At 44.0% G+C, this 17,849-nt stretch overlaps 1 protein-coding gene across 2 annotated transcripts in view; it reads left to right on the top strand.

Annotated features, from left to right (window-relative positions):
* The first annotated feature begins 954 nt into the window (after positions 1–954).
* LOC120945791 overlaps positions 955–17,849 on the top strand; it is a 61,337-nt gene continuing 44,442 nt past the window's right edge. For both annotated transcript variants that reach the window (XM_040360198.1, XM_040360197.1), the window contains exons 1-5: positions 955–1,057; positions 1,920–1,987; positions 5,811–5,870; positions 13,779–13,835; positions 15,880–15,930. In XM_040360198.1, the coding sequence (XP_040216132.1) occupies positions 1,009–1,057; positions 1,920–1,987; positions 5,811–5,870; positions 13,779–13,835; positions 15,880–15,930 (285 nt within the window). In that variant the 5' untranslated portion in view covers positions 955–1,008. The remainder of the gene's footprint in view (positions 1,058–1,919; positions 1,988–5,810; positions 5,871–13,778; positions 13,836–15,879; positions 15,931–17,849) is intronic.

Genomic DNA, 17,849 nt, shown 5'->3' with positions numbered 1-17,849 from the left:
ATCTCCCGGACTTTGGGGACCTGTTACTGGCCGGCCGTATGTTCCCTACAAGTGTGCAAAGTTTGTTGTCCGGGGGACCTACGGCCCTACGGCCGGGGAGCACCGATTTTTCAAAGTCGGGCACCCCTTCCATAGACTCCCATGTTAAACGGTAATTTATTTGGTAACTTTGGGGACCCGGTACCGGCTGCCGTAGGTCCCCTGGGCACACATATAGCCACAGTTCTCCTCTACAATTGTGCAAAGTTTGCTGTCTGGGGGACCTATGGCTGGGGAGCACCGATTTTTCAAACCGGGCAACCCTTCCATAGACTCCCATGTTATACGTAAGTCTAGTCATGAACACAGTGAGGCATGGGCACAGTGAGGCATGGACACAGTGAGGCATGGGCACAGTTTGGCATAAACACAGTAAGGCATGGGCACAGTGAGGCATGCACATGGACACAGTGAGGCAAAGTGAGGCACAGTGTGGCATGCAGATGGACACTCTAGGCTTATACTCGAGTCAATACATTTTCCAAGTTTTTTTGTGGTAAAATTAGGTGCCTCGACTTATATTCAGGTCAGCTTATACTCGAGTATATATGGTATATAATATTTAATTTAAAACATTTACTCTGGAACCAAAATTAATTTTTCCCATAAAATATAAAAGTCTAGTTGGTTTAAAAAGGAAAGTTCCAAGACAAATAGTTTAGTCTAGTACAGAAAATTGTTAACACTTAACATTATCATAAAATACAAAGAAATAGTAAAAAAGCCATGATGTGCAGAAAGATGAGATGGTAGGAAAGAGAATTAAACCAAACAGTCTTGTCTTTAATGTTTCAATTTAGTCTTGGCAAGCACTGCTTGTTTTCTTAAATGCTGGCAACATATTTAATTTAATGTTTCATCATCATGACATTTTTTTATGTCATGTGTTTAATGAAGGCACTGACTTTAAAACGTTATAAATAAGAACTGAGGCAATCATCCACAGTTGAAAAAAAATCAATCAGTACAATGAAGATCATCCTGCTGTTTGCACTGTTTGGTCTGAGCTTCTGTCAAGGTAAGCACTATTAATCATTAAATAAGATTTTTATCAAATTGCTAGAACAATTTGGACACATTGGGCTAGATTCATAGAGAGTTACGCCGGCGTATCAGTAGATACGCCGTTGTAACTCTGAATCGACGCCGTCGTAAATTTAAACGTATTCTGGAAACCAGATACGCTTAAATTAGGCTAAGATACGAGCGGCGTAAGTCTCCTACGCCGTCGTATCTTAGGGTGCATATTTACGCTGGCCGCTAGGTGGCGCTTCAGCTGATTTCCGCGTAGAATATGCAAATGAGCTAGATACGCAGATTCAGAAACGTACGTGCGCCCAGCGCATTTTTTTAGGTCGTTTGCGTAAGGCTTTTTCCGGCGTAAGGTTATGCCTGCTATATGAGGCATAGCCAATGTTAAATATGGACGTCGGGACAGTGTTGAATTTTACGTTGTTTACGTAGTTTGCGTAAGTCGTTCGCGAATAGGGATTGGCTCAAATTACGTTCACGTCAAAAGCATTGACTATTTGCAACGTGATTACGAGCATGCGCACTGGGATACGTTCACGGACGGCGCATGCGCCGTTTGTTAGTGACGTCATTTACGTGGGGTCATGTTTTATTTACATAAAACACGCCCACCTCTTCTCAATTTGAATTTGGCGCGCTTACGCCGGCAGATTTACGCTACGCCGCCGTAACTTAGGGCGCAGGTTCTTTGTGAATCCAGCCCCAGCCTCACTAAGTTACGGCGGCGTAGCATATCTGAGATACGCTACGCCCGCACAAACTTACGGCGGGCTATCTGAATCTAGCCCATTGTTGGGAGGTCTCCAGGTAATATTAATCTATGTCTATGTTATGTCATTGTATTATAGATAGTAGCTGTTCAGGAAATTCTGTTTCTAATCCAGGCGACGATAATTGTCTGATACTAGCACTAAAGGTAAAGTGGTAATTAACATGAAAATTATTTTGTACAATACAAATACAATTGTTTTAGGATCTTTTTTATTTGTCATCAAGACAAAGTACAGCGTGTAATTTTTAATCTTCTTGTGCCCACACTATAGCCGAATGACGGCTACAGCGTGGGCCTTAATTGCCAGCAGGCTGTCAAATGACATCCTCCCATGCATAAGCTGCCTGTGCGCCCTGTGATTGTGGCATGCTCTGTAATCACAGAGTCTTTGAGTAAGGGGCAGATCCTGACGTCTTACCACATGATCAGCTGTCAGCCAATGACAGCTGATCACGTGATGTAAACAGAAGATCGGTAATCTCTTTTTTTTCTCATAATGGCAGCGTGAGGGGGAAAAGAAAAGCTGATCCCCGTCTTCTGTCAGTGGGACATCATTGTCACCCATCAGTGCCACCTATCAGTGCCCATCAGTGCAGCCTCATCAGCGCATATCAATGAAGGAGAAAAAATACCTCAACAATAGAGATCTAGGGCAGAAAGGCATCAATTAGAACACCACTACTATGTGTGTAACCAAGAACTATATTCTTGGTTACACACACATTTTGTTGATTTTGTTAAAAATATTACATCTTGTATTACATTTTTGTCATCTACAGATGCATTGTTTTTTTTTTGTTTTTTTTTAACTTTAAAAGCAATATCCTCCTGAATTTGTTTTATAAAAAAGACCTTTTACAAGGTTACTTTACTAAAGGAATAGAGAGGCTGTTTACTTAGCAAAGTGAATAAAGAAAAATTGTGTTCACATTTAATACACAGGATTGTTACAGGATTTTTTTTGTTCAACCGGCAGGTTCAACAAAAAAATATCTGATGCCCCCATCCACACACTCAATGTGGATGGGAGAATCACTCCAGCAGCACTTTTGTGTTCTACAAGGTGGGAAGCCGGCGTTTCTGATCATTTGGAAAAAAAAAAAACAGGCTGTCTGTACACAAGTCGATTGATAGATCGACTTGTGTACAACCAGCTAGCCCATACGTGGATTGAAATGTGCTGGTCCCTGCTGAAACAGCCAAATTTGATCTATGTATAACCCGAGGTGTGACGATGTGATTGAAGCAAACACAGTGGCCCAGATTCAGCATAGCTTGCGCTATATTTGCGGGGGAGCAGGGCAACGATTTTGCCCTGCGCCCCCGCAAATATTTGCAGTAGCTCCGTGAACTGCGAGGGCGCGCCGGCAAATTTGCCCGGCGTAAGCGCGCGCAAGTTAAATGATCCCGCCGGGGGCGGGAATCATTTAAATTAGGCGCGCTCCCGTGCCGAGCGTACATCGCATGCTCCGTCGGGAAACTTTCCCGACGTGCATTGCGGCAAATGACGTCGCAAGGATGTCATTTGCTTCAAAGTGAACGTGAATGGCGTCCAGCGCCATTCACGAATCACTTACGCAAACGCCGTGAAATTCAAATTTCACGGCGCGGGAAGGTCGGCTATACTTTAGCATTGGCTGCCCCTACTATTAGAAGGGGCAACCTTGCACTAAAGTTGCCGTACGGAAACTCCGTACCTGGCTTGCGCGGGGCCCGCGCAAGCTTGTGAATCAGTGGTAGTATGCAATTTGCATACTACACGCTGATCACAATGGGAGCGCCCCCTAGCGGCAAGCACAAGAATGCAGCCTAAAATCTGCGAGGCATAAGTGCCTTATGCCGCGCAGATTTTAGGCTGCAGTCGGTGTAACGAGGTTCCTGAATCAGGAGCACTCGTTACACCAGAGCAAGTAAGCAATTGCGCCGTGTAACTTATGGTTACAGGGGCGCAATTGCTTCTTGAATCTGGTCCAGTGTCATGGTTTTACTACGCTATGGGGACATTCAGTTTGCTAAGTAAACAGTCTCTATTCCTATACTAAATCATCTCCATTCAGTTCATAAGTTCCTTTGTTAATAGTGTTGGACGCAGCCTTGAAATAAACGGATTGACTAGGGACTTTCACTCCCTGTACAAACGCTACAAGTGAAACCCCAATAAGGACACTAGACATGTGCACTGCCAAAAAAAACGTTTTTTTCGTTTATGTTATTTTCGTTTTTTTATTTTTTTTCGGAAATTCAGAAATTCGGGAAAATCGGAAAAAAAAAATGTTTTTGTTTCATTCGTTTTTTGGAAATTCAGGAAAATCGAAAAAAAATGTTTAGAATGTTTTTAGGGATTTGCGTAGAATGACGTCACCGTCGTAAGCATTGGCTTGTTCCGGTTTAATTTCGAGCATGTGCACTGGGATACCCCCACGGACGGCGCATGCGCCGTTCAAAAAAAACGTTGTTTACGTCGGGTTACAACGTATTTACATAAAACACGCCCCCATCACATCCATTTGAATTCCGCGCCCTTACGCCGCCAAAGATACACTACGCCTCCGTAACTTACAGCGCAAATTCTTTGAAGATTTGAAAAAAAAAGTAAGTTACAGTGGCGTAGTGTATCTTAGATACGCTACGCCCGGCGGTAATATGCACCGCTGTACATGGATCTGCCCCATTGTCTTTTTGTCAGTTTCAGCTATCTGTATTAAAGGACTCATACTCTTTGCAGAAATAATTGTATATATGACTCTCTCTCACGAATGGTGGTCATTCTCCTGAGGCCTCAGCTATGGTTCCCCTTCACCATTTTTGTTTTTGTATCCTGATATTCAAAAATCAGATTCTTGTTAATCCACCATGTTGGTATGATGCATGGGGTGCATAGGTCCTCTAGCATTTTTTCTCCTTAGGGATAAGGGGCCAGATTCACAGAAGAGATACGATGGCGTATCTCCTGATACGCCGTCGTATCTCTGTGATCCGCCCATCCTAACTATGCAGCTGATTCATAGAATCAGCTACGCATAGATAGCCCTAAGATCCGACAGGTGTAATTGACTTACACAGTCGGATCTTAGAATGCTATTCTAGGCCGGCCGCTAGTTGGCGATTCCATTGCGGTCGGCGTAGAATATGCAAATGACTAGTTACGGCGATCCACGAAGATCCGCGCGTTCATCGCAATCTCGTACGTCGCCGCTAGTCGTTTTTACTCGTCGCAAAGTTACACCTGCTTTAACATGGCTTATCTTTAGAACAGCCATGTTAATGTATGGCCGTCGTTCCCGCGTCAAATTCAATTTTTTTTTTTCGTAAGACGTCCGGGAATACGAAACGCCGTAACGCACGTCGCAGTTAAAAAAGCGTCCGGGCGCCGTAATTTCGCGCAAAGCACGTTGGGAAATTTAAACATGGAGCATGCGCAGAACGTTCGGCGCGGGAACGCGCCTAATTTAAATGGTGCCCGCCCCTTTTGAATTAGGCGGGCTTGCGCCGAGCGGATTTACGTTACACCGCCGCAAGTTTACAGGTAAGAGCTTTGTGAATCAGGCACTTACGCTGTAAACCTACGGCGGTGTAACGTAAATGGGATACGTTACGCCGCCGTGGAGTAACGTAATTGTACCTGAATCTGGCCCTATATTTCAGGCAGACACTAAACACTCTGCATGATTCATTTACTCCTGAGGCTTATGATCATCTCATTGGGAGAAGGACATAATACTTTGCTTGCCCCTTCTAAATATTCACTGTTTGATTTTATGCTTCCATTGTCAAATGTATCTAATCTTTTTGGTCCTTGACTTGTTGGGAGTGTTCTATGTATTATACCGCTCTACTGTTTCCTTAATCTCCTGGTATGCACATTACATGTTTTTCTTATTGGTTCTGTATTTTACAATACTTAAATAAAAAAGAAAGTTAATAGTGTTGGATATATTCATCACTAACATATGTTGTTCATTTTCAGGAACTTGGAGATTTTCTTCCTGCTTTTGGCAAATTCTTTTGTGCATACAATAAATTTCAGGTACATTTTACTGTGACAATAACACGTTTGTAAGTTTATTTGTTCTAAAGAGCCACTATACAAAAGTAATGCCTGTGGCGCATCTCATTTATCTAGGTCATGGTATACCTAGTCATAGTTAGTAGTCGCATTCATCTCCAGTTAACTACTACCAGGTATAAAAAAAAAAAATATTTGTCTCATGAAGCAGTTGGGACTGTAGGCCATACACTTCACCCAACAACCTTACTCCAGGCACAAATAACAAATAAATACACTGACCCATCATTGGCGAATAAAGGCCGCGGTAACTTTTATTGGTTTAAACACAAAGAATTTTTAAATCATCATATCCATTTTATTTCATAACTTCAACATCAAAAAATTGCCATTAATCAAGCAAAAACCAAAATATGTGCAACTGCTCAGTTTTTATAACTCAAGCAGCATTTAAATCATTAATTGACATATCACGTCCCCCCTGGACTCCCAAGGTGACGCCTACCACATAAAATTTACCGCAACAGGGGAGGAGGGAGGGAGTTCTTCAGCTGCTGCTGCCAAAGGAAAAGAGGGAGATTCCCAGCCCAGCCAATCCTTATAAAGCCTTTCCTGGCTCCCAGAAGCTTCCGTCGCCTCCCATTGGCTGGCTGATGATCCCGAATTTAAAGGTACAGTACATAGGAATTACCTGCAAACATTAACTAAATATAACCCATACACCATCACCTATTAACATATTAACCCTGTGATGGCCACAATCCCACTCAAGTGGGCTCCTAATGTGCCCCCTTTCTTATTCTGTAAAACAATGGAGAGAGCTGAGAATAACAAGTGAAGCTGAAATGTAAGTTATGCAATAGGGATGTTATCCTTTGTAACATTGATATGACTAATTCTAAAAAATTATAATTTTCACCATCCTCAGCTCACTTGAGATTATCCTATTAACAGCAAGAAAGTAGACTAAATAGTTTGAAAAAAAGAAAAGAAAAATAAATAAAGATATATCTAAATAAGCATAAAATGTTTCAAGATCTCTCATAGTTTAAAGCCCCTTTCACACTGGGCGCAGAAGGTGCGCTGGCGGTATAGAGGAGCATTGCCGGCTGTATTACTGCGGTTTCCCATTGATTTCAATGGAAAGGAGCGGTGTAGGAGCGGTAAACACACCGCTCCTTCACCGCTCCAAAGATGCGGTTAGCAGGACTTTTGGAGTGGTCCTGCTAACGCACCGCTTCAGTGTGAAAGCCTTCGGGCTTTCACACTGAAGACTGCAGGGCATGATTTTTTCAGGCGGAATAGCAGCGCTATTTTTAGCGCTAAACCGCCTGAAAAACGTGTCGGTGTGAAAGGGGCCTAATGTACACACTATGCTTTGTTTTATCTATTATTTTTGGCATTCTGTGTATCAAAAGGGAGAATTATATTTAATGCAACAGGAAGTGAAAGGAATTCTCTAAATAATGGGGGAATTTTCTTCTTAGACAGCTTTTAAAAAAAAAGGGGTCCCCACACTGCAAGATTTCCCCCTTCAACTCTTGTCCTGGTAACATTTAGCATTTTTCGGCACCTTATGTCCTGCGTCAATGGTCATAAGGACAAACAGGGAAGGTGAAACTTCTTAGCTGGGACACAGACAGTAATAAAAACATATATACAGTCTAATGAGAGCACCAAACATGCAGCCAAAGCTTTTATTGATAAAACTGGTTCAATGCAGGAAAAAGTCAACAATTTCAGGAGCCAAACAGACTCAGGCCTCGTACACACGACCGAGAATCTCGTCGGGCGAAACACATCGTTTTCCTCCTCGAGTTCCTTGTTAGGCTTGTCAAGGAACTCGACAAGCTTGCTTTGCGTACACACTGTCAAGCCAAAATCTCCTCGTTCTCAAACACGGTGACATACAACACATACAATGGCAGGGGAAGTTCGATTCCACTGGCTAAACCCTTGGGGCTTCTTTTGCTAATTTCATGTGTTTGCGTGTTAAATAAAAGTTTGGTAAGAGACGATTTGCACTTTTCAGCCTGTTACAGCTTTAAAAATGTGTTATCTCCATTACAAATGCTACTTTTACTCCCGTCTCATACTTTAATCTGAGCAAGCGTGGGTTTCTTAGCATACAGACGTCCGAGTTTCTCGTCGAAAACCAGCCCGTGGAGGATCTCAACGAGCCAAATCAGACTCCCATCGAGGAAATAGAGAACTTGCTCTCTTTTTGGCTCGACGAGGTTCTCGACAGTTTCCTTGACGAAAATGTACACACGACCGGTTTCCTCGGCAAAAAAATATCTCCCAGCAAGGTTCTTGCTGGTTTTTGCCGAGAAACTCGGTCGTGTGTACGAGGCCTCACTCCCCAATCATCAGGTCCTTTGATATGCTCATTAACACTGGCATAACTTGCTTTCTAAAACTGTTCCAAACAGAAAACCACAGATTTGTCTGATATCTGATTATCTTAGTCCATTAAAGCAGTGCTGAGTTCTGATGAAGGGGAGTCTGTTAGGCCCCTGAGATGCATTTGCTTTTTTCTGCTATAGATATTTGTTTGGGCCCTATACAGAAAATTCTGAACCTTTAGAGCCGGTTCACAATGGGGCGGCACGACTTCGGGGGCGACTCGGCCAGGCGACCTGAAGACGACTTCTAAGGTGACTTGCAAAATGACTTCTGTATAGAAGTCAATGCAAATCGCCCTGAGTCGCCCCCAAAGTCGTACAAGAACCTTTTTCTAAGTCGGAGCGACTTGCGTCGCTCCTATTAGAACGGTTCTATTCACTACAATGGGACGCGACTTGTCAGGCGGCTGTGTCGCCTGACGAGTCGCCCCAGTGTGAACCGGGTCTTAATAACATTTACAAAATACAGAAAATAATAAAACAAAAAGCCAGGATGTTCAGAAGGTTCAGGTGTTAGGGAAAAGATTTAAAAATAAAGGTCACAAGGTTTTTAAGGTTTGCAATTAATCTTCCGGCAGTATGCCGTTTTTTTTTTTTGCTGTACATAGCTCGTACAGCTATTTTCTTCCCTGGCTTCCGGGTAGTGAATCCTGTGGGAGTGGGCTTTCCTATCCAGCAGGTGATTGACATGATGACCAGTGGCGGCTGGTGCTCAAAATTTTTGGGGGGGCGCAAAGGAAAAAAAAAATTGCAGTCTCACTGTGCCCAAACGCAGCCACTGTTACATGCCATCAAATGCAGCCACTGTGCCATCAATTCGCACCACTGTGCCATGCCATTAAACGCAGTCACTGTGCCATGCCATCAAATGCAGTCACTGTGCCATCAATTCGCACCACTGTGCCATCAATTCGCACCACTGTGCCATGCCATTAAATGCAGTCACTGTGCAATGCCATCAAATGCAGTCACTGTGCCATCAATTCGCACCACTGTGCCATCAATTCGCACCACTGTGCCATGCCATTAAACGCAGTCACTGTGCCATCCATTGTCACCACTGTGCCATGCCATTAAACGCAGCCACTGTGCCATACATGGTCACCACTGTGCCATGCCATTAAACGCAGCCTCTGTGCCATCCATTGTCACCACTGTGCCATCCATTGTCACCACAGTGCCATACATTGTCACCACTGTGCCATGCCATTAAACGCAGCCACTGTGCCATACATTGTCACCACTGTGCCATGCCATTAAACGCAGTCACTGTGCCATCCATTGTCACCACTGTGCCATGCCATTAAACGCAGCCACTGTGCCATACATTGTCACCACTGTGCCATGCCATTAAACGCAGCCCCTGTGCCATACATTGTCACCACTGTGCCATGCCATTAAACGCAGCCCCTGTGCCATACATTGTCACCACTGTGCCATGCCATTAAACGCAGCCACTGTGCCATCCATTGTCACCACTGTGCCATCCATTGTCACCACTGTGCCATGCCATTAAACGCAGCCACTGTGCCATCCATTGTCACCACTGTGCCATGCCATTAAACGCAGTCACTGTGCCCTTTAATGGTCGCCGCTGTGCCAATTGTCCCCACTGTGCCCTGTAAATTGCGTTCTCCCCCCCCCCCCCCCGCCCGGCACTTACCTTTACTGGAGTCAGGCATCCACGTCCCACAATGTCTTCTCCCGCCCTCGATGACTGACAGGCGTCTCAGCCAATCAGGTTACAGGTAGCCAAAACCGGCCAACGTGATTGGCTGAGACGCCTGTCATCTTATTCAAGGGGCGTACAGTCTGTGCGCTCCGAGAATAAGCTTCCGGGACCCGAGGGCTGTATTGGGAAAGCCTATCAGAGCCGTTGGCTTTGATAGACATTTCCCTACAGCCAACCAGCTGGCGTTATTCAGATGGCCGGACATTGAGCGCCGACCATCTGAATAACAGTGGCAGCGGCGAAAATAACATAGATTCGTGCAATGCATGAATCTATGTTATTTCACTCAGTGGCGGTGAGAGCCAGAGGGGGCGGCGCTCCAGCGCCCTCTATGGACAAACCGCCACTGATGATGACAAAAACTAGCTCCCCCCATCGCATAAGGAGCATCACGAGTTGCCGAAAGAAGCCGAACCGCGAGTCAGCGCTATACGGCGCCTGCGCACCGCCGTTCGGCTTCTTTCGGCAACTCGTGACGCTCCTTATGCGACAGGGGGAGGTAGTTTTTGTCATCACGTCAATCACCTGTTGGATAGGAACGCCCACTCCCGTGGGATTCACTACCCGGAAGCCAGGGAAGAAAATAGCTGTACAAAGGTATGTACAGCAAAAAAAAAAAAAAACGCCATACTGTCATTGTCGAGAGTCATGTCAATGTAATGTTAGAAAATAGTTTTTAGGGTGAACCCCCGCTTTAACAATTGTACTTTTTTGACTGAGAAAAAAAGTGAATGGAATATGCAGTGAATGGCCACAATGTGCATTGAAGGTGAGGAGAAAACACTCTTAAATAAAAACTTAAATAAGTAGGGAAAGCAGGAAAAATAACAGTTAAAATAAAATAAATTGTTAAAAAGACTTATTCGGCAGGGGCTATGCAAGAAAATGTTTTTTTTTTTTTATATCAAGACATTCCTGTGACATTTGTAACCAAATGTATTAATGGCTTTATAAATACACTCTGGTCACTGAAATGTCCTGATATAATTAAAAACAGAATTATTCATGCATGGTCCCTCTCCAATATGACTTTTATTATTGTTATTTTTACTGTCCACATACAGAATGGGAATATATTGAAGTCTAGTGGAAGTATACCCACATAAGACCTCAGGGAATTAAAAAGGACACGACCTCCTAAGCCAGGGGTGTCCAAACTTTTTTCAAAGAGGGCCAGATTTGAAGAGGTGAACACGCTTGATGGCCGACCATTTTGCCTGACATTCTTTAAACCATTAAAAATTTGGTCTCAGGCCTCGTACACACAACCGAGAATCTCGTCAGGAAAAACCCGTCGTTTTCCCTGACGAGATTCTTGGCAAGAAACTCTTGCCGCCCGAGTGTACTGACTTTCATTTCTAGAAAGAAAAGAACGCTGTCATGTCATCGCCGCCATCTTGCTTCACCCTACCTATGCCGTGGAAGCTACCGCGCATGCATCAAAGTCATTTTGAGCATGCGCGGGTTTCCACGGCGAAAGGTAAGTATACACACTCTTGGGTTTCTCGTCTGGAATCGCGAACGGCTTTCTCGGCAAGAAGCAGTTTTCTTGTGCATGGGCAGCACTGCGGTGTAGTGAGTAGCACTTTTGCCTAGCAGCAAAAGGGTCGCTGGTTCGAATCCTGACCACGACACCATCTGCCTGGAGTTTGCATGTTCTCCCTGTGCCTGTGTGGGTTTCCTCTGGGTACTCCGGTTTCCTCCCACAGTCCAAAGACATGCTGGTAGATAAATTGAATCTTGTCCAAATTGGCCCAGTATATATATATGTATGACTGTGTGTCCCAAGCGTGTCGAGATCCGACGGGGCAAAATGACCACACCAGCCAAGCAGACTCTGGCTGGAAAAATTCTCTTGCCTTTGTGATTGTGAGTGGTGAAGAGATGAGCTTGGGCGTGTTATTTGGATATACCATATTTATCTGCTTAAAATACGCACCTTAACTTTAAAAGGAAAGTTTCAGGAAGAAATACTAAATTTTAAATAACAAACTGTGAAGCAAAATAAGGGTCAGTGCCCATCTGCAGCCTCACAAGTGTCATGAATGCAGCACCCACCGTATTGCCATGAATGCAGCATCCACTCCATTGCCATGAATGCAGCACCCACTCCATTAGCATGAATGCAGCACCGACTCCATTGCCATGAATGCAGCACACACATTGATATGAATGCAGACTCACCATTGCCGTCAGTGCAACCTGATTCATGTCCATCTGCAGTCTCAAGAGACAGGGAGGGGGCAGGACAAGAGCCGACAGACATACAAGAGAAACTCCTGTTTTCTCAGCTGCCTCTTTAATTGAAAGTCCCGTCTCCTATGATGGACAGAACAGTTGTCCAATGGCAGCACAGGAGACGGGACTTCCTTTTACACAGGACACCGTGTAAACAGTAAATACTCCTGTATCCTGTACGGCACTCATCCCGTCCCCTCCAAGGCAGCCAGCATTTATATCTTTTGTGGCCCCCGATGCTCTGGGATTTGTTGGGGGCAACGAATCCCCGACAAATGTCAAAATTACCAGGCAGGCCGATTAGCCCGCGGACCGGACTTTAGACATGCCTGCCCTAAGCACTAGGAAATGTTTCTAGGGGGTAAAAGCCTCTGACTTTTATAAGCCCTAAGGGGCATGGTAATATACCAATATGTTGTTTCCTCAAAAACTGACATGTATATATGCATATGCTGTATATTTATAGTTGTATATGTACACACATAGGTATGTGTGCGTATATATATATATATATATATATATATATATATATATATATATATATATATATATATATACAGTATATATATATATATATATATATATATATATATATATATATATATATATATAACCTGAATGTGAAGGGTGATTTTACTGGGGCTGCCAAGTAGTGACATTCATCTGCTCCCTCATCACGTTGTGACTGTTTCTCTTTCCCTGCTATTACTATCTCTGAGGTGGAGAATCAGGGAGGGAGATCATTTTCTCTCATTTTGCTGCAGTGGGAGACAGAAAAACATCTCCACTCCTCATCACAGCCACATAAACCGCTGTACAGTGGATATAAATTATATTTACTATCGTGGCATAAATCCATTTCATAAATGGACACTTTAATCACTGCCAACAGATCTGATTAGGCATTCTGAATGCATTTTGGTGTCTAGAACACTCTGCCAATCCCTTTACTGGCTTCCCCTACCCCACTGTATAAAATTCAAAATGCTAACCACAACATACAATGCCATCCACAACATCGCCCCCAGCTACATTATCAACCTCATCTGCAGATATCGCCCAAATCGTCTCCCCCTGCTCTCTAGTTCTCTTGTTATCTCCTCCCATGCTTGCCTTCAGGACTTCTCCAGAGCATCTCCCATCCTCTGGAACTCCCTGCCCCGGAATGTCTGATCAGCCCCTAACCTGTCCACCTTTAGGAGATCCCTGAAAACTCAATTATTCAGGGAAGCCTATCCCACACCCACCTTACAACTGTCCCAGAGCCACCCCCATCAAACCATACCCCGCAGCTATTACCTTTTTTACCACCACCCCCTCCCTTTAGAATGTAAGCTCTATGAGCAGGGCCCACCTGTCCCTTTTGTATTGAACTGTACTAGAATTGTGCTGCCCCCCCTCTACATTGTAAAGCACTGCGTAAACTATTGGTACTATATAAATCGTGTATAATAATAATTTTATACAAACCATTTGCTGTGTATTATATGATTAATGGCAATAGATTCTTTCACTTTCCTTTTAGTAAGTTTGACTCTGTGTTCTTTTTTTTAGGAGGATAAAAATGTAAACAATTACAATGCTGCAGCAAAACCATACGTTAATGCACTGGTATGGAGTACTAATTTTAAGACTTTATGTATAGATTAGCTGTTCAATATTTTTTTTCCTTTTTATGCCCAACATGAACATAGGAAAATATTTACTAAAGTCTATCCAGTAAAAGAAAATTGACCCCTACCACGCTGAAAGATTACAGTGGTGGGGTTGGAGGGGCAGGATGGAGGAGGTTTTCACCAGAAAAGGAATCAGCACAAGGGACACATCATACTGACTGTAAGTCATGTCCTTTGTGCTGAATTTTCTTTTTGCGTTTGACTGCCCTTTGACTGCTTTAAACTGATTGTAAAGGGATTTGTTTTAAATACCAAACATATATACTTACCTGCTCTGTGCAATGGTTTTGCACAGAGCAGCCTAGATCCTCATTTTCAGGGGTCCCCACCAGTGCTCCTGGCTCCAGCCCCGTTCTGAGTGCCCAGATAGCAAGCGACAATGGGGGCACTCATGCAAGCTTGATCCTAAGCAGTGTCCTGTGTGTCAATTAACACACACAGCGCAACTCAGCCCTATCTCTGCTCTTTGCTCAATGGCTGTAATTGACAGCATCAGGAGCCGATTGATGCCTCTATGGCCAGAGAGGAGAAAGAGAGTGGAGGGAGCCACTTATCTCAGGTACAGCACTGAATAGAGATGCACTAGATAGAGATCAGGCTCAGGTGAGTATAATGGGGGCTAGGGGAAGAAGCTGAAAACAACGTTTTCTTTTTATCTTAATCAGCGTTGCCAACCTACCAATTTGAAATTTACTGGCACGGCACCCAAAATTCACTGGCCAAGTTTTTACAGGTATTTCCAAATGTTACAAAATTCCTGTTTTAAGTGCAAATTTCAGTATTTAGGCTACAAACTAGTATAATATGCAATTCTTATTTTATTTTTGATATAGTAAGCTCAGGGACAGGACTCAGGAGGGCAAGAAATTAGAATGGGTGGCACAAACACATGAAATTGACTCTCACAGTGACACGGACAGCAGTATGCAGCAGCACGGAGGATGATGACACTTCAGCGATGAGACACATCCACTCCTGAGTCACAGTGACAGTCTCTCTCCACACCAGGTGGTCGCTTCAGTCCACTCTAATTCAAACAGCACTGACAGTCCAGCTCCCGGCTTGCCTTGTTTCTGTCCTGCAGACCCGCACACAAGGCCCTGGCAACTTGGCTCAGCTCCCTTGCACCATAACATCACACAACATGCTCAGGCACCGCCTCCACCAGACCCGCCCAAACACACTGTAGCAGTTGGATGGTCTCTGCCGACTCCAAACCGGAGCTGCGCATGCCGAGCATCACAGCCATATTTTTTACTGGCAACCTTTTCCTGTTATGCCTCGTACCCACAATCGGGTTTCCCGGCGGACTTTTTACCACCGGCAAACCTGAGTGGACAGTCAAGAACCAGCTCGGCAGCTTTTTCCCCCTACACACAGCCGGTTTTTCTGGCAGAAAAAATTGAGAGCTTTGGCCGGAAAACCGGGCAGTGTGTATGTTCTCCCGCAGGCTTTGCCCATAGGAAAACAGCCAGGTTAAAAACCGCCGGGAATCCCGGCGGGAAAAAAGGAAACATGTTCTCATTTTTCCCACCGTGATTCCTTAGCGGTTTTCCAATCGGGAAAACTGCCATGGAGCATACACATGGCCAGTTTTCCTGGCCAAAAGCTGTCACAGTAGTTTTCTCGACGGGAAAACTGGTCGTGTGTACGAGGCATCACTGGCATTAACTGGCAGGAGAAAAGTGCCTGTTTTTTACTGACTGCCAATAAAAAATACTGGTGGTTGGCAACACTGATCTTAATACAGAGAATGCATTACATAAAAAAAAAAAACTCTACCTTTAGAACCACTTTAATGATACAGCTTATAGACATGGAAAAAAAGATACTACCCAAATCCCCAAAAATTATGGAATTCCCCAATTTATAATTTTCACTTAAGTATTTTATTATTACTGTTATTATTATTATTATTATTATTATTATTATTATTATTATTACTACCTCTAACAATGTACTTTATACTCTTTTTGCAGAAGTGTACAGGCTGCCAGGCTGATAACATTTTTGGTACAGGTCGTACTTTTGTAAGTCTCTCTCCATCTAACTATATTTCTTATATCTCGTTGTAATATACTGTATGCCACATGTTTCCAACTCATTAGCTACATTTAAAGCGGATCTCCACTCTAAAGTGAAGTCACGCTGATCGGCATCCTCCCCCCCTCTGGTGTCACATTTGACACCTTTCAGGGGGAAGGGGGGTGCAGATACCTGTCTACAGACAGGTATCTGCACCCACTTCCGGCCCTACGATATGGGCAAAAGACGGGTTTTTTCCTTGCTTCCCGTCCGTCCCCCGTTGTATGCTGGGAACACTCGGCTCCCAGCACACAGCAGGAGCCAATCGACGGGCGCAGCGCAACTCGCGCATACGCCGTAGGGAACCGGGCAGTGAAGCCTGAGCGCTTCACTTCCTGGTTCCCTCACCGTGGATGGAGGGGGGAGCAGCAGGGTGACGAGCGATCGCTCGTCATCTGCTGCGGACGGCGCTGGACTCCAGGACAGGTAAGTGTCCATATATTAAAAGTCAGCAGCTGCAGTATTTGTAGCTGCTGGCTTTTAATATATTTTTTTAGTGGCACATCCGCTTTAAACATGACAAATGGCAGAAAACCAAATGATTTCAGTAATCCTGATTAAATAAAGCATCATCCAATCACAATCCTAATTTTATTTTCAAATAGTTCAATTCATGATTTGGTATTGAAATGTGAGCATTTTGTGCTCCATGAGAAAAATACACCTCAGTAAACCAGTTCAATGATCAATGAAAATGTGGAAAGTGCAGGAATCTTTGCTAACCAATCACATTTTGTTTTTCATTGAATTACAGCATACAGAGCAAAGAAACATGATTACTGATTGTCAATTGGTCATTGTGCTTTGCTGTTTGCATTTGTAAGTAAAAATAATGGCAACTTTTTTTTTATATAAAGATTGAAAACACTTTTAATAAATGATATATGATATATATATATATATATATATATATATATATATATATATATATATATATATATTTATCGTCGTTTCCCTCTGACCGAGAGTGATGTGGATCACATAAACACGCGACAAGACTTACAACATAAATAGACCTGAAGTGTGCCTTGGTGGTCTGGTCAGTATGCCAAGAAAAGGGGGCATACCCAAGATAAGTAATGGGTATTTAATTGAAGAAGGTTATGCTGAGAAGTGCCCTGAAAAAGGGAAGGGCGGGAGGGTGTCAGATGCGATTGAATGAGCAGACTCACTGACATGAGGTGAGCTGGGAAGAGTCGGCCCAGTGACGTGTAGTACCGCACACTGAACTGACAGCGCAAGAGCATGTGTGAGTGGACTGCTTAAATACCCTCCGGGCTCCTCCCATAAACTCAGGCCACCATACTGGCCTTCTTATATATATATATATATATATATCTCCTGTTCTGCAACACTTTGGGTGATTTTTAGCCCGAATAGTGCAGCCCTCCGAGTCTCCTGCAGCTGTGGCACACATAGTCCTGAAAGCAGGTTGGTAAAGTAATACCTTGATTCCTGCTGCACAGGCCCCAGTCGGGTTAGTGGCTCCCCACAATGACCCCAGCAGTTGGGATGTGACACCTGGGACATGGCAGGCACAGCCGCTCCACTCTTCCGATCATCCCCAAAGCGAGTCCTCCACAGATCTCCAGCCGGATGCTGGTATCTACCAGCGTTCGATCCTGCAGTTCAGGTAACCACTGTACAGTAGGTATTCTCCGATCACCCTCCAGCATCTTCAGCAGCCTCGTGGAGTGTGCAGCATGCTGGTCTCCTTCTCTTTCCTCCACCCCTCTGCTTGTCGGTTCAGCGCGCGAGTGTCAGAAACCATGAATCAGACTGAGACAGAGGTACAGTTAAATCACACTTGTTTAATAATAAAAATAAAAAGGTAAACAGAGTAAGCGTAGTCAAAACATAGTCA

This window comes from Rana temporaria, chromosome 7, assembly GCF_905171775.1.
Source record: "Rana temporaria chromosome 7, aRanTem1.1, whole genome shotgun sequence".
In the NCBI taxonomy this organism is placed as follows: domain Eukaryota; kingdom Metazoa; phylum Chordata; class Amphibia; order Anura; family Ranidae; genus Rana; species Rana temporaria.
The sequence above is the reverse complement of the archived record's forward strand: the minus strand, read 5'-3'. Positions and strand labels throughout refer to the sequence as shown.